The sequence below is a fragment of the Salminus brasiliensis genome, chromosome 4, assembly GCF_030463535.1.
Source record: "Salminus brasiliensis chromosome 4, fSalBra1.hap2, whole genome shotgun sequence".
In the NCBI taxonomy this organism is placed as follows: domain Eukaryota; kingdom Metazoa; phylum Chordata; class Actinopteri; order Characiformes; family Bryconidae; genus Salminus; species Salminus brasiliensis.
Genome location: NC_132881.1, coordinates 38,005,285 through 38,027,465, shown reverse-complemented (window position 1 = coordinate 38,027,465; position 22,181 = coordinate 38,005,285). Strand labels below are relative to the sequence as shown.

The 22,181-nt window shown below is 40.6% G+C and overlaps 1 protein-coding gene across 2 annotated transcripts; it reads left to right on the top strand.

Annotated features, from left to right (window-relative positions):
• The first annotated feature begins 232 nt into the window (after positions 1 to 232).
• Positions 233 to 18,318, top strand: LOC140554874 (rap1 GTPase-GDP dissociation stimulator 1). Of its 2 annotated transcripts, XM_072678318.1 has the most exons (14): positions 233 to 701; positions 2,804 to 2,908; positions 6,208 to 6,330; positions 6,594 to 6,719; positions 7,028 to 7,156; positions 8,410 to 8,535; positions 9,465 to 9,608; positions 10,166 to 10,297; positions 10,400 to 10,534; positions 11,543 to 11,668; positions 12,175 to 12,314; positions 13,289 to 13,415; positions 14,541 to 14,669; positions 16,783 to 18,318. In XM_072678318.1, the coding sequence occupies exons 1-14, from the start codon at positions 689 to 691 to the stop codon at positions 16,908 to 16,910; spliced, it is 1,683 nt and encodes a 560-aa protein (XP_072534419.1). In that variant the 5' UTR covers positions 233 to 688; the 3' UTR covers positions 16,911 to 18,318. The 2 variants fall into 2 exon arrangements, with proteins under 2 accessions (XP_072534419.1, XP_072534420.1); XM_072678319.1 differs by lacking the exon at positions 16,783 to 18,318 and having other exon boundaries at positions 14,543 to 14,663.
• Positions 18,319 to 22,181: the final 3,863 nt, after the last annotated feature.

Here is a 22,181-nt window from a genome sequence, read left to right as displayed (position 1 = left end):
GTACATGTGTGTGTTGTAACAATGCAGGGATGAGGATCATTTCTGAGTGCCTGAAGGTTGTGTTTCAGCTCGCCGTTGTCTGCAGGCTAATTGTCAACTGATGAGCTTTGAGCAGCTTTAGGATTTAGAGAGCATTATGAGCAGCGAGAGAGAGAGAGAGAGAGAGAGAGAGAGAGAGTGGGGGAGGGAGTGGAAAAGAGAAAGAGGAGTGAGAGGAGACACACACAGAGAGAGAGAGTGTGTGGGAAAGAAGTGGTGAATGGGTTCACAGTAAAACGGTGGCCAGGGAGAGAGTGAGGTGAAAAGTCAGAGACAAAGAGAGAGAATAGAAAAAGAGAGTGTAGAGAAAAGGAAGTGAGGAGAAGAGTGTGTAGGGATAAACACTGAAAGATAGCACCGTGAAACAGCGGAAAAGAGAGTGTGAGAGAAAAGAGAGAGAGTGTGGAGGAATGCGCACACACGCATCAGTGGACAGGATCAGTGCGGGTGTGCTGACTCAAGAGCATCTAGAGGCTGGAGTCTGCTGTCCTGCCTGAGGGAAAGCTGCCTCTCTTCTTATATATACACACACACACGCTCACGCACACACACACACTCCCTGCGCAGCTGCAGAAAGAGAAGAGAGAGAGAGAGAGACAAGCAGACAAACACAGGGAGACACTGAGGAAGACTCAGTCTACCAGGAGTCATGGCAGATATGGGTGAGTACCTAAACATGCTCTATCAGTCAGTCCTCCTTTACAACACTCCAGTCTGAGTTAATGTGCTTAGCAGCATGTCGGTCTGTCTCAGGCCATGGATCTGATGTCTCTGTATTGTGCTATATGTGTGTGTGTGTTTTATAAATGTAGCGTCAGAGAATATCTGCATGCTCGGAGGTAGCCACCTCAAACTGCTCTTGTTTTCCTTCAGCCTCATCATGAAAAGGTCACATTCCAGTTGTGATAGCTGCCCAGGTGGGCGTGGTGGTGGGGGATCTGTGTGTGTTTGTGTGTGTGTGTGTTTGGGGGGGGGTAGTTTAGCTTCAGCCTGTGAGTGTTTAAAGTGGGCCATGCTGAGAGCCAGCCTGCCCTGGCTAATGACATCCTCAGGGGGCTCCGTCACTCACTTACTTTCATCCTCTAAGTCCATCTTCGTGCCAGTGGGAAAAAAAGGCTGAGATTTGAGAAAAGGGGAAGATGTTTAGCGTAGGAGGTCTGATGTATTAAGAGCCTGCTGTGATATTGAAGTTGTATCCTAATAGCCCTCCTGCTCTGTATTTCTATTTTCACTCTTCTTACCAGGGATTATCGGGGTGATTACGCTCTCTCACCCTCTCACTGTCTTTCTCTGTCTCTCTCTCTCGCTGTCTTCTTGGCTCTGTGTGTCTTACATGCTGCTTCTGCCTTGATGGTAAAGCAATGAGCAAACATGGCTGTAGTATATACAAACCAGTGTTCCTACAGTTTAAAATAACAAGCTGCCATTTACATTGTGTGAGAATTTCATAATAGACAGACCAACAGAACTGGTCCAAAATGCCTTGAAATAAAATGTTAATCTTCTTAGTTCCATTAACATACACACACACATACATGGAAACTGAGAAAACGCCTTCCATCTGCTGTAAAGTTACCATAGTAGGTGTTGTTATGATATGCACCCAGAAACTGAGCCACTTTCTCTCTGCCTGATTGTCATCTCCTTTCATTCTCACACCCCAGGCAGAGGAAGGTGTCATTGTGTGATGTCTTGGTGATAAGTGAAAAGCTGAATATTTCAGATGGATGGCTGTGCAGTGTATTGAGAGTAATAAAACAATTTCTGCTTGATTTACTCTTCAAAATACCTGCCACAAGGAACTGTTTGAATGGCAAACCAATAGTCTTTCCTGGCAAAATCTCAATCAGGATCATGCATAGCAAAAAATAAACACTCTTAAATAAAGAGGCCAAATACAATATATGGACAGAAGTATTGAGACACCTATGCAGTACACCTATAGAAGCTTTTATGATATTCTAAATCCATTGACTTTAAAATGGAGTTGGTCCTCCCTTTGCAGCTATAACAGCACTATGAGACTCATCACTCATGGTTTGCAAAATAGTGGCTGAGGTGCTTTGGTTCCTAAACATGTGGTGGATGGTGGAATATCTGGGATGAAGACATTTCACCAACTGACTTATTGCAATGGTGGCATCTTATTACAGTACCACACTGGAATTCAGTGAGCTCTTTAGAACCACCCATTCTGTCACTAATGTTTGTAAAGGCAGACTGCAAAGCTAGGACTGAATGAAACACCTGAATTCAAAGATTAAAAAGTGTCCGAATACTTTTGTCCATATAGTGTAGCTTTACTTTGGAGTGAAGCTATAGAACAAGCACCATGATCACACTATATTTTGATGGTCCTTTATAGATCATCTACAGATGATCACATTTGTTATGGTAGGGTGTTAGGTATAGGATTATGTTGAGGTTAGTGTTATAATCAAAATGAAATGCTCCCAAAACCACTCGTGGTTCCCTAAAAACATTCTAGTGGATGGATCTGTTCAAGTTCATGTGTGAAGAGTGACAAGTGAGAGGAACCCTTCGGATTAAGTGTTTTGTTTAGTTAAATAGGCAAAATGCAGAGAACTCTTCAGTTAAAAGAACCACCAAGGTCCTATACCGAGTGATGGGTTTTCCTAAAGCTGTATGTCCAAACCAAGAACCATTCAGCAACCTTTATTTCTAAGAATGATGGTGAGAGTGACCTGACCTGGGTGGTGCCATAGGCACTTGAATCTGACCACTTTGTCTGCATTGTTTTCAGACTCACTGACGGAGGCTTTGAAGGCCATCAGTGTGAGCACTGAGCTGGTAGAGGAAGAGCTGAAGCCTCATTTGGACACCCTGCTGAACCTCCTGCTGGACAAAAGTGAGTCTCTGTAGTCAACAAGCATGAAAATGCTCTCTCTTGTACTGATACTGTTTCGAGGAGCTGTTTTAATGTCCTATTCCCAATTTATTATAGGTTTGTGTGATCTTTAAAAGTCATCTGTGAAGAGTATAAAACCAACAACACTTAATTTCAGGGTTTATATGATGTGTTTTACCCTGTTGTTTACTCCTCTGTGAAAGACAGCTTCTTTGGGGGTTGTAGATTTTGTAAATAAAAAAACCCTAAATCACATTGGCCATTACATTTCGAGCATGGGACAGCCAGAAACAGAAACCTTGTAACTCTCTTTAAAAGTAGCTTTTGCTACTTTCTGTTAGCCTGGTAATGGAGATTTGCCTGCTTAACAGTGGTGGTAAGGTGGTAAGGTAACAGTGGTGAATTGTGGGCTGTGTCTGAAATGTAAGCCAGGATACTGACACAGGAAGACACCCAGTCATGTCTGAATCGAACTTCAGTAATCCAGTGGGTGAAAATGCTAATATCTAATGACAACACAGATAAACACTCATATATAGCAGTGAGCTGTTGATACCTTGTTAGGATGTACTGTTGACCTTCAGCACTACACTGCCTTCTAAAGCACTGACTTGTGAGACATTGTGGACAGCATGCCATCAAGTCAGCAACCTCCAGTTTCAGAAACAGCCTTGGGTGCTGACTCCTTCAGTATTAACTTAAACAGAACAGACCCATGGGAGAGTATAAACTGGTGGCAGCAGCTCAGTGAAAACTGTTATGGAGTCCTCCATAACAGACTGCTCTACATTATCTTAGAAAGCTAATGCTGATAATACCAACAAGCAGAATCAGCCTTGTTATTATTACAGCAATAAGCCACACAGCTGTAATAACATTCAACTAACAAACTAACAGCGTTCTGCAGCAAGTTACAGCAATAACTTTGTAGAGAATTATATCTAATATATTACCCCAGTGGTTGGCATTATGCTAAATGGCCAAAGAAGCACATTGCTAGCATCATTATTATGTACATACTTACATTTCCCTCGTCTGCAGTTCTGCCATTTACAATTAATTCTTTCCTCTTTTAGTATGTATTTAGCTGCCAGTCCTGTGCTGTACTGACCCAGGTTAGAAAAGTAGAGCAGTGTTTAGCACACACATAGTCTACAGGTTTTTGCCAACTGTAGCTGGAATTAACTTTATCCACTCAGATCTTTTGTCCTTGGGGGGCTGGGGATCAATGTTGGTCTGTGCAGCTAACCTGTGCTTAGCTCTTAGCTTTGGCATAATATTAGTGCATCTGGTGCCATTTTTGCTTAGCTACTTCTCTAGCCGTGCATGGAGATACTCAGAAAGGGGACAACATTTTAATGTGTTTTAATAAAATGTAATTAAATTAATTTAATTTTAATTTCCTGTGACATAGGAAGCAGCGCACACCTGTCAGGGTGGTGTATTTTATAGTGTGTCTGGTGCCTTATACATGAGGCTTATAAATGATCCCAAATGAGAGACACCAGTAGTAAAACAGTGCTTCACTGACTGATGTGTTTATCAGTTGTCAAACATGATTATGTCAGATCTCCACTGTCAAATCTCTCGTACAGCAGAAACTCTGGCTTACATAACAGAAATACACAGGAAGCTGATTAATAAATGTGAAAACTATGTAACGTATCCTGAAGAAGTAATATTAGAGCAAGTCAGTAACATGAACGAGAGTTCCTTTATTGCCCAATATTTAATATAGAATCACATTCCTGAATGTGGTTTCCTTACATAGCATCTTTGTCAGTCCTTCTTAATAATACTGGATGATGCTGTCATATTGGTCTGGCTATATAAAAAAAAGGCATGATCACACTTGATGTGTGTGAGTGTGTGTGTGTGTGTGTGTGTGTCACAGACAGGTTGTAAACAGCCACACATACATTATACTTTAATCCTGTCATCAACTGATGAAGCCCTGCTTGTGTGTGTGCACCACGTATGTGTGTGTGAGTGTGAGTTAACAAATCCAATGAAGAAGCAAAGAGGTGGCTTGGCTTTCCTCAAGTAGATCTGGGACAGAGAGGTTAAAGGAGATAGGTAATCGGCCTATACATCTGACAGAGAGAGAGAGAGAGAGAGAGAGAGAGAGAGAGAAACTGAGAAAGAGAAGCAGAGGGAAAGAGGACCACTGTGAAACACATCTGTAAACATGCTCCTCTCCTCGCATTCTCCTTCAGCAGCAGTCCTTAACGTGTAGCAGATGTTACTGCCTGTCACATTCTTAGTGATTTTAGATGGCAAATGCGTCTAAAAATGGAAGGAAACAGACTCCCTCGGAAGAACCCAACGTAGACGTTGCCATGGCAGCACGGCCCTGCTCTGACAGCTTGACCTGCCTCCGCAGCTGTTTGGAGTTTCTCTCACGCTGTAATGAGAGATCCCCTTCAGCTCGGGCTGGAGCAGATTTGAGCGGATCCCACTGAAGAATAAAGAGCGTGTGCCACAGAGAGAGGAGAAGAGTTGAGGAACTGAAGAGATGAAAGTGCCGCTGTGAGATGAAAGCAGAGGAAAGTTAGAGAGAAGTTGCTTATTGATTTAATTTGGCAGCACACACACACACACACACACACACACACACACTGAGCACCTAAGGCTCCTTACAAAGCCTTTAGCTTTTCTTCTGTCTCTGGTAGTCTCACACTAAATCCTGAGGCCTTGCAGAGTCGCTGTTTATGACCATATATAATCAGTGTGACAGTGTCAGCCTTACATATATACATAATAGAATAGAATAGAATAGAATAGAATTGAATATTAACCCATGCACAATTACCCCTAGTTGTGAATATGAATGGTTGTTTGCTGCACTGTTCAGGTATCCCTGCTTTGCGCCCAGTGGTTCTGGGTAGGCTCTGGACCCACCACAACCCTGATCATAATAATAATAATAATAATAATAATAATAAAAATAATAATAATATATAAAATAAGTGGAGCACACACAACACACTCACGTATGTTTACACACACACACTTGTCAGTAAATGCAATCAAATCCTCACCGCAATGCTCCAAAGTAGAAAGCCTTTTCTGGACAGTAGCAACAATTACTCTAACTTAAGCAGGATACACTTTTGAAAGAAACAATGAATGAGCAGGTGTCCCAATACTTTTGTCCATATAGTAACACCTTCATTTTCAGTGCACATTGGCAAGTCCAATAAATTGCTAGACACACACACACACACACACATACACCACATAAATATACATCTTTGAACACACTGCCTGGATGGTCAAGTGTTTTACTCTCCCTCCAGAAAAGGGCATTGCAGAGCAAATAGCGTCCAGTGGAGTCCTGCCCACCCTGGCCCAGACTCTGAGGAATAAGGGCTTGCTCACATCACAGGTTGCCCTGCTGGTGGCTGAGATGGCCAGAGAAGGTAACAGGAACAACTGCCATTATCCATTACTGCATCTTTACTCAGCATCTGCTGAATCTGCACCACATCGCAAAGGCTTGGAATCAATGTTTTTAATGTCATGAAGCTGATTAAATGTATAAATGTTTCTGATGTGCTAGTTAGTTCTGTGCACCTATCAAGTTTAAAATAATTGTCAGGAAGCTAGGAAGTTTTGAGACGTGTCCAGAATATGAAACAGAGCTCTAAACGATTCTAAATTGAAATGCTCTCCCATTCTGTAGCTGCCGTGAGGGAGAGGTGCATTGACGCTGGACTTGTGACTGCTTTGGTTCCCCTGCTGAACAGCTCTGACCAAGACCTGCTGCTGCACACCGGCCGGGCCATCGGACGCATCTGCTTCGACAACAGTGAGTGTGTTTGTTCCACAGCTAAGGGACTTTTGTTCTAGAGAAGACAAAGGGGAGCATTCACTGCAGGAAAACAAACAAATTTTAAATTGCAAATGGTGTTCAGTCCCTCCTGTATTGCCTCTGCTCCATTCCGATGATTTTGATTTACTGACTCTTGCTTCTCTCGCCACCTTTTGCTCTTTCTTCTCATCGCTCCCTTCCCACACACAAGTATTTTTAATATTGCGCTTTCTTGCCTCTTCTCATTTCATCTTATATAGTTCTCTCTCTCACCCTCTCTTTTTCTGTCTCTCTTGCTCTCTCAGCCGTGCAGCAAACTCAGTTGGTAAAGAGCGGCGTTATCCCCAGGCTGGTGACCATCATGCACCAGTACCCAGAGAATGACCCACTAGTCAACGTCTGCCTGTTGGCCCTGTGTAACCTCGCTGATATGGGTAAGAGAGAGAAAAAGAGAGTTGAAATGCACTCCTATGCCTCCTTTATCATAAAAGAAAAAAAACAGCCACACTATTTCTACTCCTGTTCAACATGATCCCATGCAGCTGTTCACATACTTCATACTACATAATGCTCACGCAGTGTTTATATTTGATTAACTATAATCTTCACCTTAGTAGAATTTTAGATTCTCCTCATGTACAAAAAAGGCCTACATCAAGGGTTTCAAAATTACAGAGGGATATAGAGTGTGACCATAGCGTTTCCCCTATTTAACAATTACGGCTCTGTTTGCAATAGCCCGGTACACGCTGCTTGTGTACTGATTGTGTCCAAATCTATACACCCTCAAAAAGGCATTCATCAAATGTTCTTTGGTAAAGACAGTGGTTCTGTTTATAACCATGACAACGGCAAGTTGAAAGAACCATTTCAAAGGTTCCTGAGTAATATTTTGCATAGTTATACTTGGTCTCATTCCTTAAATACAAGACAACTAATATATCATATATTTAAAGAACCGTTTAAATGTTACTAAATAATAATGGGCTTAAAATGCCACAAAAGAACCACTTTTCTTTCCATGAAGCACTTGATGTAAAGGGTCGTTACCAACCAAACACACCTCTACCAAAAGTGATTCTTCTATGGTAACACTCTAAGGACCATTTAAAGCACCTTCATATCTAAGAGTGTAGCTCCAAACATTGTTATAAAGAGTACTACATTTCAGTACTACATAGAATCCTTTCTCCAGTGTGCCAAAGATACCAGAGCGACATATTAATATACAAATATAACAAATATTCCAGTAAGCAGTAGTACTCCTTGCTCATATCTTATTATGTTGTTATGCTTAAGTGCCAGTCTGAAAGTAAAGCACATAAAATGCATAATCTGTATACACACTCTATTCAAATAAGGTAATAAGGTCAAGCAGCAGAAGATGGGTTTTTGTTTTTTTATTATCATAAAAGGTCTACTGTATGATTACAATGCCTGTTAAAGGGTTAAAAATTCCCTGCTCTTAAAAAAACTCAGTTTTAGAGATATATGGTTTTGTTTAGATAATGATTGTTTAGATGATACAGTGGTACAGTATATAGCATACAGTACACAGTATGCAGTTTCATACAAAGTTCAATTCATGAAATCAGTGGATAGTTTAATTGGGTGTGTTGAAAAAGAGAGAATGCTAATATCCCTCATTATCAACATATAACAAACCTGTGTGTGGGTGTGTGTTCAGATGCAGCAAGAGAGGCTTTGGCAGAGGTGGGTGTGGCAGAGGTCCTCACTGCCCAGCTAAGGAGGGCCCCAGATGCAGAGCGCCGCCATCTAATCTTGGAGGTGCTGGGTTCTCTGGGAGAGAGCGGTGAGGAAGACACACTTACAGCACAGCTATTCAACTCAACGTCTACCTTTACACATCCAAGGTCAACATCATCCTTAAAACATTTTAACTCAACATCTATCTTTACACATTCAAACTTAACATTTACCTTTACACATCCAAACTCAACATCTATCTTTACACATCCAAACTCAACATCTATCTTTACACATCCAAACTCAACAACTATCTTTACACATCCAAACTCAACATCTACCTTTACCACATAATTACTTAACATCTACCTTTACCACATAATTACTCAACATCTATATTTGCACATCCAAACTCAACATCTACATTTACACATAATTACTCAACATCTATCTTTACACATTCAAACTCAACATCTATCTTTACACATCCAAACTCAACATCTATCTTTACCACATAATTACTTAACGTCTACCTTTACCACATAATTACTTAACATCTACCTTTACCACATAATTACTCAACATCTGTCTTTATACATCTAAACTCAACATCTTGGATGTTTTACACTGATGATGTTTCGAGACAAGTGTGGTGAGTTAGGCATGCAGAAGGCACAATGCTAATCAGTGCAGATAAGCTTACACAATTAACCTGGCCAATAGCTCCAGTACAAATCAAAAGAATAGTAGTTTTGGACATCAGGCATGTTTGGTGTCAGATTTCTCATCAATACCACACTTGTTTAAACTCAATGAAGCCAAACCAGGACCTGAATGAAACTGCAAATGAGACTGACCTGCCATGAGGAGAACATTGTATACAAACACATCGACAACCATAAAATGTATTACTTTTCCATTAATGTTATTTTCTAATATTACCTTATTTGAGCAAATACATTCTAATTATCTGAATATATTTGGACTTTTATACAGTACTGTATAAATGTGTATATATGTGCATGTGTGCTTTAGATGCTTTGAAACTCCAGTTTGTAGAGGCGGGTGTGCCTGAAGCTCTCTCTGAGATGATTCGCAAATTGCAGGGTGACTCCGATCCTCATGACCTCTGCAGTATAAAAATAGCCTCCAACCTCATAGTGACGCTGCTGCTGGGAGGTAAGTGCTGTTGTCGCTACATCACCCACATTTCTAATACAGCAGAACTTACTTAAATGAACATGAAGCGTAAACCATATTTTACATGGAGGAGTGTATATCAACCAAGCTGAATCATAGCTGCCCCAGGAATATGCCAAACAATAAATAGCCTATATTGTATTGTACAGTCTTGCAATGTTGTAAGTGCAATGCTGAAATGGTGTCATTAATACTTACATACACTTACTAACAACTCATTTTGCCTACAGTCACTGATAAATTCTGAGGGAAAAAAAATCATAATGTTAATGTCACATATACATTGTGGATCTAAATTTTGTAACACTCTTTAAATCTGGCAGTTATTCTTTACATTGTGTCAAAATGTCATGATAAATGGACCAATAGAAATGCTCCAAAATAATTTCCATTAAAAGGTTAAGGAAGTTTTTTCCTTCTTTTCTAAATTGCCATTTTGTTTTTTTGCATGACAGTGAGATATGTGAGAAATAATAATAAAAAATAATAGAAATAATTTAAATTCCTTTTTATCTTGCTGACTGACTGTGTTCTAGATGAGTCCATGCAGAAGTGTTTTGGTGAGGGAACGGGGACTGTGTATCAGGACGTTCTGTCTTGGCTGCAGTCTTCCAACACCCAGCTTCAGTTGTCAGGAGCGCTGGCCATTGCCAACTTTGCTAGGAATGGTGAGAAAACGGCTTTCAACTGACACTGGCAAGATGCCTTTATTCTATCTCCAACAAAATCTGCACATTAGAGTTTCCTCTACTGCTGTTTCACTCTTCCAGACAGTAACTGTGTGAAGATGATGGAACTGGGGGTGGTTCCTCATATCCTGGATTTGCTGGAGAATCATGTGGATGAGGGCGATGTGTCTGTGCAGCATGCAGGCCTGAGTGCTCTCAGGAACCTCGCTATACCAGGTATACGAACCTTAAAAGCTCATTAGTGACCTCAATATAACATTTAGTCCTTAGACCTTAAATCCTCACTACTCCAGATGGTGATCTGATTGTGCTCCATCCAGTACTTTTGGGATGAGCTGGGGAGACATTGAAATCCTCACTGCAGTGCTCCAAAATCTAGTAGAAGGTGTTCCCTGGACAGTAGAGACAGTTACTTCAACAAAAGCAGGATAGACTTTTGTCCATATAGTGTATGTCCACCTACTGGACATATTTAGAACTGCACCAAACATGTTTGAAATTATGGTTAACTATTAAACTTACTGTAAAAAACACTATTCTTGAAGAGTTGATTAAAACCGGAGACATTTTTTCATTCTTTTCAGCATTACGATGGACATTCATTTTAATGCATTTTTCCTGTATTTAGTACAAGAGCAGAAAACTCAATTGGACAACTGCAGAATTATGTGAATAATCATTTGAAATGCATGTCTGTATAATATAAATGTTTAACAGCCATTACAATCTAACAATACAGTCTTTATGACGAGAAAGACACGAGAGAATATCTTTCATAAGCTGTTGTATCCACAGTAGATACACAGGTTGTTTTATATTTCCTTTTCCTAACGTTTTCTAGTGTCAGTGTGAGACAATCCATGCCACCCACAGCACTGCACAGATTCCTACCTCTTGACACCTAGTTACGTGTACACTTTTTTCTAAGATTTTCTAAAAGTGCATGAAAGTCTATATTATTGTCCATAGTAATATACCATATAAATTAGGCTGAAAAGGGCTGCTGGAGTATTTCTTTAACATCACAGCAGTGCTATTCCAGACCCAGAGGTTATATGCCATACTAAATGTTACTGCACTGCAGTATTATTAGTCCAGCTCTGTTTAGGGCTGAAGATCTTCTGGCAGCCATTCATGTTCAATGTCCAGACTGTCAACAACCCAATGTTAGCCTGAACTGTTGCCAGAAGCTTACAGACGTGTTCATTCTCCTGCCCATTCCAGCATCAAATAAAGTGCGCATGCTGGAGGATGGGGTGAATGAGAGAATCAGGACGCTGCTGCGCTCCGACATGCCCCCTGTCCAGTTCAAACTGCTGGGGACCCTGCGCATGATGGTGGATGGACAAGGTCAGCATACAGAGAGAAAAGAGAATACCAGACTCTGTATTGTCTAATGTACTGCATGCTTTTGTGGGCTAGTTCTAGATCTGACTGATCATTTCATTTCATTTCTGTAGACTCGTTAGAACATACTCTCATGCATATTCATAAGCTCATGTGAACTAGCTTGAATCCAGAGGCAAATGATTATTTTACAGGAGATGAAGCCGGCATTAAATGCTATATGTTATGCTGTTAATGTGCTCCCACTTCCACACATGGTCTTTCCTCTGCCTATATTATTACCTTCCTAAGCTTACAGCTGCTTTCAAGGAGCACACAGCACCACACAATAGAATAACCCCTGCACAAACAGCCTCTCTGACTTGTAAATTACTGGTTACACTCATGTGACTGTTGCAGTTTTCAAAAAGGGGGGGTGAAAAAAATCTTAAAAACATTGATTACTCCTAATGCCCATGTGTATGTTTTCTGTGCATTGATATGTGTGTGTATGTGTGTGTGTTTGTCAGAGGAGGCTGCTACAGTGATGGGGAAGGATGAGGTGCTACTGGCACGGGTTACAGAGTGGTGTGAAGCAAAAGATCACGCTGGAGTCAGAGGAGAGGCAAATCGGCTTTTAGCAGCGCTTATTAGACACAGTCGCTCCCCAGTGAGTAACACACACACACACACACATATAAAAGCTTTGCAAGAAGTTAAATTTAGTCTAATGATTATTGTATTATTGTCTGCCAAGAATTCTGTCAAAATATCAGATTCATTTCTGAATTACCACAGGTTTTACAGCCTTACAGAGCCTTTGTCTATAGTTAGAATTTTTAAAGTCAAGCCAATGTCAAGCCAATGTTTATTTGTCATTTGCACAACATGTCAAACATGTCAGGACATTCATGCATAGAATTGCTTTGTGAGGTGAGGTTTTCGGTAATCACTTTACAGCAGCTGAAAGCACTGAGCACACAACACTAATTATATACTAAACATAAAGAAACAAGAGAGTCCTATGTATATAACATTCCTCTATGTCCAAATATATTAGACAACATAATCTGAGATATACAAACAATAAACACACCAGTGTGCAAAGTCACAATGTGAATAACAACACATTGTGACAATCAGCCTATCATTGTCAATGAGAACTGTTCATAAAGTGAGAGGTGCACAGCAACATGATGTTCATGCACAGCATGTACGTGCTTTTAACTGTACATTTAATGTATAGTAAATGATGATGTCACACAAAGCTACATGTTGACATCTGCCTGTTTGGGGAATGAGGTATAGGGACAGTCTTAAAGCCACAGCCACAAACCTGTTAACCTGTTTAATTAAAAGGGATAAAGTGAGGTTGAAGAATGGTCATAAAAAGTGAATTAGTTGTGTTGGTGATGTGTTTCAATAGCTTATAATTAAATATATAAATATAAACACTGTGCATTAGTTAATAAATCAACAAGCACCAATCTTCATGATATTTTAAGATGCCCTTCAACTTATTCAAAGATAAGCCGTTATCAAAAACCTCTCATGAACAAGGTTCTCAGAGGTCGATTACAATCCCCTCTACCACAGCTGACTGCTCCAGTATCTCTGAAGTGTGCTCCTCTCTCCTCCTGACAGGAAGTCATCCACTCTGTCATCAAGGCAGACGGGGTCCAACACCTCATCGCTATGGCAACCAGCGAACACGTCATTATGCAGAATGAAGCTCTGGTGGCTCTAGCCATTGCCTCCGCAATAGACATCGGTAGGTTCACATTTTCAATTATTATAAATCATTGGTAAACTTTAATAGCTTGGTTTGAAGCTGAATAGAATGAGTACATCTAAACACTATTTTTATTTTGCTCATGGTACCAGTGCTTCTTTGTTCTATACAATAGGGGAACACTATCAGTGGGGTTGCCAGGTTCATCCAAAAAACAGGAGGCTTGTTTGGGAGGGGAGTCAGCTGTTGGGGCGTGTTTTATGTTTACAGCAGTGATCTGTTGAGTGTATGGGGCCCCTGAGTGGATCATTGGCAGATCGAAGGTTTAATCCCTAGTGATGCCACATAATTGGCCTTACTCTTTGGGTGGGTAGGATGGCCCATCACCCGGCATCACTCAGTGCCATAGGTGCTTTAACTTGCTTTTGGGCCCTGGGGCTATAGGTGGTCGTGGTCCCTGTGAATCTAGTTAAAATGCATAAAACCAGTATAATGTCAAAAAACATGTGTACTAATGTCACTGCTGTAGTCAACATCTGTTCTGTTGACTAAACCACAAACTGGCCAAAATACCAACGACATGATACCAACATTGAATTATGAAACCTTCTACTAGTCCACTCTAATCACAGCACACCAAGTAAAAGCGCATGCTGGAGAAGGAACATCTAGCTGGTGTTATTAATACAGCTTAATAAAATAAAGCATTGATAAACTGTCAGCAGACTGTTAGCATCCCTAGTGGTCTGGCATGACCTTTCATCACATCTTTGCACCCCCTTGGCCACGCCACTGAACAATACATTTATTAAATAATTTTAAACGTTAATAACAAATTGCATTGGACAGCCGATCATATTTAGCCAAATAATAAGCAATGGTATGGGTATGTGTGAGGTTAAATAAATAGAGCTAATTAAAAAACAAAAAAAAAAAACAGCCAATCAGTTGCATTAGCAGCAGTTTGGCTTTATTCATATAAAGTAAGGGAAGCTCATACTAGCCTTCTCCCTCCCATGGTAAAGTTAAAATGCAAGCCCTGCATTGTTTATGGCATTTCATATGAGAACTGTCAGTTTTTATTTATTTACAAGTGGGTTTGGTTTCAATTGTTGTCAGTGACTTTTTTTCTTACTCATTCTCTCTCATGTCTCTCTTACCCAGAGGTGGTGCAAGAGCCATTCCAGAACGCTGATCTGTTACCCACCCTGCAGAAGATGCTGGATGATCCTGTAGGGGCAGTGGAGGTCAAATTTAGCACATTAGGCCTCATCTGCAGCCTGGCCAACTCCCGTCAGTAGCACTCACTTCACACGTCACAATACAAAACAAGAAACTGAACAGCAAATAACAGCAAGTAACAAATAAGGAAATATTTGAGCAGGATTAAGAGACTTAGGGATATTAACAAGTGACCTGGTTGTTAAAGGGCACTTAGCTCCCTTCTCACATTCTCACATGAAAAAGTGCTGAAAAGGAAGGAGCTCATTAGACATTTTTGTTTGAACTCAATGCACCACAGTTCAGCTACACCTACGTGCACTGCGTGCACTCAGCAGATACTGTCACAGTAAAGTACAAATCTGCTCTTGAAACACCTCTTGAAGTTTAGCAATTTATCATAACAGCCCTGGGCTAAAGCAGTAGCTCAGGCATTTGTCCAACACGGCTTGACATTTGGTGAAACATTTGTTCATAAATCCTGTTTCAGAAACAGAACTAATAAAGCTGCAGTTTGACCTAGCTTTTAAAGACCTTTCTATTAGCTCTAATAGCTTGCTTGCAGACTTTATCTTTTTACAAGATAAATACAATATCTCTGTATATGTAAAGTATTAGATAGACAGGTACACAGATGGACTGACTGATTTACTCAATTGTCCAGAATATGCAAATTAGTCTTTAGCTACAAAACATATATTAATTGATACAACTACACTTGACCTGAGGGCAGCATCCATAATCCTGCATTACACCTACATAATATCACTGTCATGCAAAAACCTTAAATCTGTAAAATGACGTCTATACAGGAAAATGAGTTTTCTATAGAGGCAGCAGTACATGTACATAATTCTACACACCTCCAAGTATACAGTCATGCTTACAGTTAGGTAAGGGAAAAAAAGGGAGGAGACAACACTCACTTTTCCATACACACAGTGCAAGTTCAATTTTCTCCATTTGAAGACAAATAGGGTACCACCTCCTCCAGCACTTCCTACCTCGCTCCTTCTGTAATCTCAAAGTAAAGGTCATCATTTCAATTCAGTGCAAGTAATTAACCATCATTATGAAGAACTATGTATAGTTGGAAGATTCTTTTCAGCCAACATTTTGTAATTGCTTTGTTCTCATTGCTAAAAGTACCTTTAACAAGTAGGCATCTCATATATTTAAATCTTTTAATGTATTAAGGCCCAGAGAAGTGAAGGAAGAGTCAAAAGCCAGTCAGAATTACTTGTCCTACCTTCTCCCAATAAGACTGAATGGAAGAGCATAACCAAATATATGTTGTCCTGTCCCACATTCCCCCCAGCATTCATAAAGGGATCCCATTTGTTTGGATTTTTGTTTAGGTGTGATGAAAAAAGGGAAAATCAACTTCTTTCAATGACAGTCCATGTGAAAAGTCATTTTGGAGCATTTCTACTGGTCCATTCATCATGGAATTTTGAGACAATCTAAGAAACAACTGCCAGAATTCAGAGTCAAAAAGGTTTTTGCATGTCAATAGTACATATTTAATTGTCTAATGAGTTAAGATTATCCTTAGCCATTGCACAGCAGTACAACAGGACTGAACCTCCACATCTGAGGCAGTGAACACACACAATTGACTAGGATAAGCACACGGACTGGTGGGCAGCAACCTCAGCACCCAGGGAGCAATTAAATGCTTGGTACCTCAATTAAGGGCTCCTCAGCCATGAATGTCAAGAAAGGAGAAAAAACTGTTCCTTCACTCCCTTCTTCACCCCACCCACTCACCGTCCTGCCAGTCCAACAGCCTTCTGGTCCTAGGCCCGCTTCTGTTCCTGGGTTACCTTTTAGGCAGCATGCTTAGTTGTTTTCTGAGGTGAAATGACATGACAATTGAATGTAGTCATTAGGACAATTGACTCTTGTTGGAATTAGCCTTCAGACATTTTCCTGTACATGCATGTCACTTCTCATTTTGCTAAAAGGTCTTATGAATGCTGCCCTTCAGTAAAGTGTTACCACACATATATAAAAGCAAACATCACCCAAAGAAAAAAATAAGGATCTACATTGTGAATGTAGGTCCACGCAAACTATGACTTACACCATAATTAAAATCCCATTCAGTCTAATGGGAACTGTCTCTAATTCTCTCTCTCTCTCTCTCTCTCTCTCTCTCTCTCTCTCTATCTATCTATCTTAGGCATGATGAAGGAGCAGATGGAGGCACTGAACCTTAAGGACACCTTGTCCAAGCTCTCCACTCACACCAGCACCAAGCTGGCCTCCCAGGCAGACACCGTGATGGCTGTGCTGTCTGAAAGCAGCTAGAACAACTGGTCCATAGGACTACACAGCACGTTCCTTTCATACACTACTAACCGATCCAGTCCTCCATTCTATCAGACCAAAGCAATCAGAACTTACTTCGTGCCCAGCAGTGAGCTCAGTAGGAATCAGGGTGGTGTCGTTTCGGAAGAGGAACCTGATTGTCCGATGAATGAAGCATCATTCCATGGCTCATTCCGTGTCAGCTGACCTGTGACCACTTTGAGGATTGACACTAAGGGTGCATCTCAACGAGGTTAGCAGATTCTGTATGAGGGCAAGCTGCAGGCTGTGTAAAGTCCATGATTACCTTGTTTTCAGGAACACTGTCAGGAGGAAATTTACAAGCAATTTACAAGATAGTTGGTGTGCATTGCCATAAATATAAATACATGGATACAAACTGTTCTGTCTTCAGTTATATGCGCCTTAGGTTTAGCGAAGCAGCTGTATGGAATTGTGTGCGCTATTTTTTTGGTATTGGCAATTAATATATACTAGTATTTTTTTTTTTAGAGTGAGTGTTAAATTGATGTACATAGGTTCACAAAACAAAAAATACAAGTTATAATACTCTTCTATACTCCTCATTCAGCGAAGCACATGAACTCACACATCCCTGCATTTCCCTGCAATGTGGAATGTGATTACAGTTCTTGCCTGAGAAAAGGAAATGCGTCTCAATTTGCAATACTTACTCTCTAATTACTGTATATGATATTTCTATCATAGCTGGCCTTACTAGTGTCTGACTGAGTGGTTTTTTGATGCAGATTCTTTGATCATGTTGATCATTTTACTAGCTAAACATGAGCACAAAAATATATATGTAACTTATTAGCAATAGCAAGAAACATATCAAGAGCTAAGCTTGAGATCCTCTAGTTTAATATGTGAAAATATATAGATCAAAATAGCAATCATTGATGCGTAGCAGGTGGTGTGACTGTGCTATGGGTTTATGCAATTCTCTGTATGTCTGTCTAAACTGAGACAACTCTGTGACTAATGCTTTCTCAATTCTTGACAAGGAAAATTCTATAACAGCTGATAAGATGGAAACATGTACCACTGTACAGTGCAGCCTAAAAAAAAGCAAAATGAAGCAGCTGGAGCTGAGTGGAGCAAGGCTATCTGATAAAACAGAATCGATATGAACTGCGACTGAAAGGAAGCACAAGGACTGGCAATAGGACAGCCTTTATGTGGTGCTGCTGACCTGCTGCATCTCCACCTGTCTCAACAGCAATTCATCACAGCGACTTTATCAAGCACTTCACAGCTAGATAACTGTAATAGCACAATCTCTGTCTGTTCTTGATCATGAGTGTTGGGTTTTAAATTGACTATTTCTGGTGTTGAAAAGTGTGTGGTTTACCAGAACAGCCCGTTTCTGGCAATAAAAGTAGAGAACAGCTGAACTAGGGTGCTGCTTTTCTTTACACATTTAAGGTCTCGTTAAGACGAATGAGTAGGCGAGTTACATTTTGCCAGGAGCTCAAAAACCATCTCATTTTGGAAAGGTTTTTTTGTAGAAACCTGCTCATTAATTGTTTTTTTTTTCTGCATTCAAGCGTATAATTAGAGACATTGTCCTCACTTTGCTTCTAGGAAGGCTTTACACAAGTGGTTGGGACATTGCTATTAGCATATAATTGCATTCAGCCACTGATATACCCAAATGAATGATGATAAGCTTTTCTCACAAATGCCACTCCACCTCATCCCAAAAAAACTGGATGGAAGCTCCATTATTCCAGAGAACAACCCAGGTAACATGCTCATGTGGGGCCTGTATGAGTAGGCCAATTGGGAACCAGAATGTTTTGTCCTGACACGTCTGGTTTGTCCACTGCAATTAGGCCTAGATGGGACCATGTGAGATTAAGGCGGGCTAAAAGACGGGGCCAGTTTGGTAAACCCAACTGGGTTCCTGTAAAAAAACGCAAGTACAAACCCACTCATAGCCCATGCCCACCTGGAACCCACCTAGCCTACTTTCCACCCATGTGGGCCCCACATTAGAACGTTGGCTGGGAGTGTTTATCTGCCCCATAAACAAATGCTTGATTAAACTACTTAATAAGCCTCAGGTGTCAGGTGTGACAGAGGTGTCAGGTGTGACACTTCATCACTGCCTTACTTACACTTAAGATTGGTATATAGTGCTTACATACCTTACAGTATTTGTGTGCAGTGCGCAACTGGGACGCACCCTTAGACTCATTCTCCGGCTATTGCTATTCTATAGTGATTCTACAAGCCGTGCATGCTCACTGTCTCTGTCAGCAAGTGGTGCACCTAAAGATTAGAAAGGGTTAACCCTGTAGTAGATGGACTTTGGCAGTTGGCTTTGTGTGTAGTCCACAAAACCTAATTTTAGGTCATTCATTCAGTGATTCAGTTCAGTTCATTCATTCATTCATTCATTATTATTCCAGAGCTTTTAAAAAAGCTCATTTTAGAGATTGCACATTTTACATTTCAACCTTGCCACTAGATGGAGACAGTCACAATTGTGGTACATGTTAACACTGCCTTTTCACACACTAAACAATCTTATCTTTTAGTGACGTCAACCAATGCAATAAAATGAGTTCTGCAGTCATTATAAAGTGCAATCTGTGAGCAGTTAAATAGTGTGTGGTGTTTTAGCCTTTCAGTCTGCACAATGGGTCTGAAAGGGAATAATCACTTGAAATGAGGCTGAAATGCACAATGTCAGCTTTAGTTTGGGGGGTTGTGTGTGTATTAGGTGACCCATATATAAATCAATCACAGGGCTTTTTATATAAATCGTTGCCCTATTTTAGGAGAACATGAGTAAATTAAGTTGATTGTACATTGTGGCATTTACATTACTGCTGTTTCTGTCTTTGTGCTTGAGGGTGACAGCAGTGTCAAGGTTGGGAAAGCTGTAGACTGAAAATCAGAACAAAATACACAACAGAAGTATTCAGTGTTTTAAACCTTTCCAAATCTTCTGTGACTGTGGAGCGGTGACAAAAAAACAACCCACATAAGACATAAGTGCAGAAGCTACAGCTAGCATGCTCACCTAACATTAAAGAGACTGTATCATTTTAAACAAAACTTTACGGACAGATTAGATTCATGTGAATCCACTAGAGTGAGGGAAAGAGGTAAGTTTTGAAAGAAACCCATGCTCATGATCTAAAACATACCAAGTCACATGTGTGGTACGAGCATGTATAACTGGCAGTGGAATTGAATAGTCATATTACCTTCCACCATGTCGGTCAAAAGGGACCACTTAAAGCAGCACTGTGGAGAATTGGTATTTCTTGCTGATGGGCTCTCCATACAGTCAGGAATGGTAATCCATGCATTAAGCCATCGCTAAAGCACATGCATTTCTGGACAAGCTGAGAGATACAGTGGCTTCCTACTCGCTTCACCACAGGTCTAAAGTGAAGTCAGCAGCGTGCCAATCTTAGAGTGGCAATGAAAGAGACACTAGTCTCACAATTACAAGTCGAGTGGATAATCACAATGATTTTAAAATGGCTCTGTTTAGGTAAAATTGTTATATAATGTTGCTTAAAGGCCATCACTTACCATATTACAGCATGCATGTAGAGAAAAAGGTCCAGAAAGTAAAAATCCATCCCAGGATTTTGTTCCAATTGCCAAAGCAGCTCTGCTGCAGCTTAGCAGGCCAGGCAGTTGGAGCATATTAATAGCTGATATTCTGCCCTTTAGCCCACCAGTAAGGCTTGCATTTCAAATCCAGTATGTGCATGTACAAATGATCTAATCTAATAACTAATAAATAATAATCATATTGACATGATACCATTTACATTACATTAATGCCATTTGGGAGACTATTGCCATTTGGGAGACCTTGACCTTGACAGTTTTACTCATGTTACATAAGTAGGTAGATGCAACGTTAGGGGTCTTCTTGCCTGGCTGTAGTGTGCATCCCCATTGTGATCCAACTGCATGTGTGTAATTACACAATAATAATACCTGAAGTTTAATAGACTGCAAAAAAACTGTACTCTGTAACGGCAATCATTCAATACCAAATCCTTTTCCCAGCAGCTAAATTAACTAAGGGATCCGTTAGCTGCGTGGGTTTGTGTGTGTTCCGTGGGCAAAGGGCACGGTTTTGCTGAGTGGGTTGCATGCAGCATATGGACAGGCTCTGTGGGATGATGGGAAAATGGGCCACTTGCCCAGAGATCATTTTCTTGTGCCTTTATTTCACACAAACCATAACACCCAGCTGGGTCCACTTGTGTGTTTCAGTCCCATTTACTCCCATTAGCTCATCTTGCCACTCAGATACAGCCAATATGACATTCAGCAAATCCTTAAGCAAAGATTCATGATACAAATGAGAACTGCAGCCTCGACTGCACTGCTCAAAGACTAGCAGAAAGGTCTCCTAGAGACTTGTCGTGAGTTCTTTGAAGGTGTAAATGAAAATGTGCAGAAATGTAATTCACTCAAGGAAAGTCAAATAAGGAAAGGTATTCTGTTTGGATCATTTTTAGTAATCTTCTAAATAATAATTTTTTACCCCCATTTTGAGTAATGTAAATCTATCCATCAAGCTGCAGTTTTCAGACAGTGCCACATATTGTTGTTTGTCACATGGGGAAGCAGCTGGACTGGTTATTCCTCTCCTTCATCTCATGATCTTCTAAAATGGACCTACACGACTCCTGCAATTTGCTCTGTACTGCAGCAGCAGCTGCAGAAATAGTCCTGGCCTGAACAAACAGGTTTTGGTTAAGACACTGCAACTTTGTGAACATTCAGTCACTTTGAGTGGCAATGATGGTGTCAAGGCATCAATCTACAACCCTGGGCAGTGCTGGGCAGTTTGATTTACTGTTGACCTCTGATCTGATGAAAAGGTCATAAGGTCATCCTGCATCGAAACATGTAGTTAGTCAATCAAAACTAATTCATGTAAAACATGTGAAAATGTATTCTGGGGAGGGGGGGAGGGGTTTGGGTCAGAAAACAAATAGTTTTAAGTGAATATTGATTCTGGTGTTGAATAGCTGGCAACCTAAAGACAGATAGGTGCTTAAAGTGACAGACGGGGCGTGTGGGTTTGCCCCTGCCGCCAATGTGTGTGTGTGTGGACTAAAGAGAGGGAAAAATCTAAGCGCAGAGAGAAATGTGAGCTGGAGTAGAGAGGATTGTGAAAGAAAAAGACCCTGGCTGACAACAGCTGGAAAATAAAGCACTATGGCTTGTGCAATAAAGCCCTTAAACAATGGTGGATGCTAC

What these genes read in the sequence shown, in the direction of transcription:
- LOC140554874 (XM_072678318.1), top strand. An exon ending in GGCTGAGATGGCCAGAGAAG is followed by an intron (nt 6,331 to 6,593) that starts GTAACAGGAACA and finishes CCCATTCTGTAG; the next exon opens with CTGCCGTGAGGGAGAGGTGC. An exon ending in CTGCAGCCTGGCCAACTCCC is followed by an intron (nt 14,670 to 16,782) that starts GTCAGTAGCACT and finishes TATCTATCTTAG; the next exon opens with GCATGATGAAGGAGCAGATG.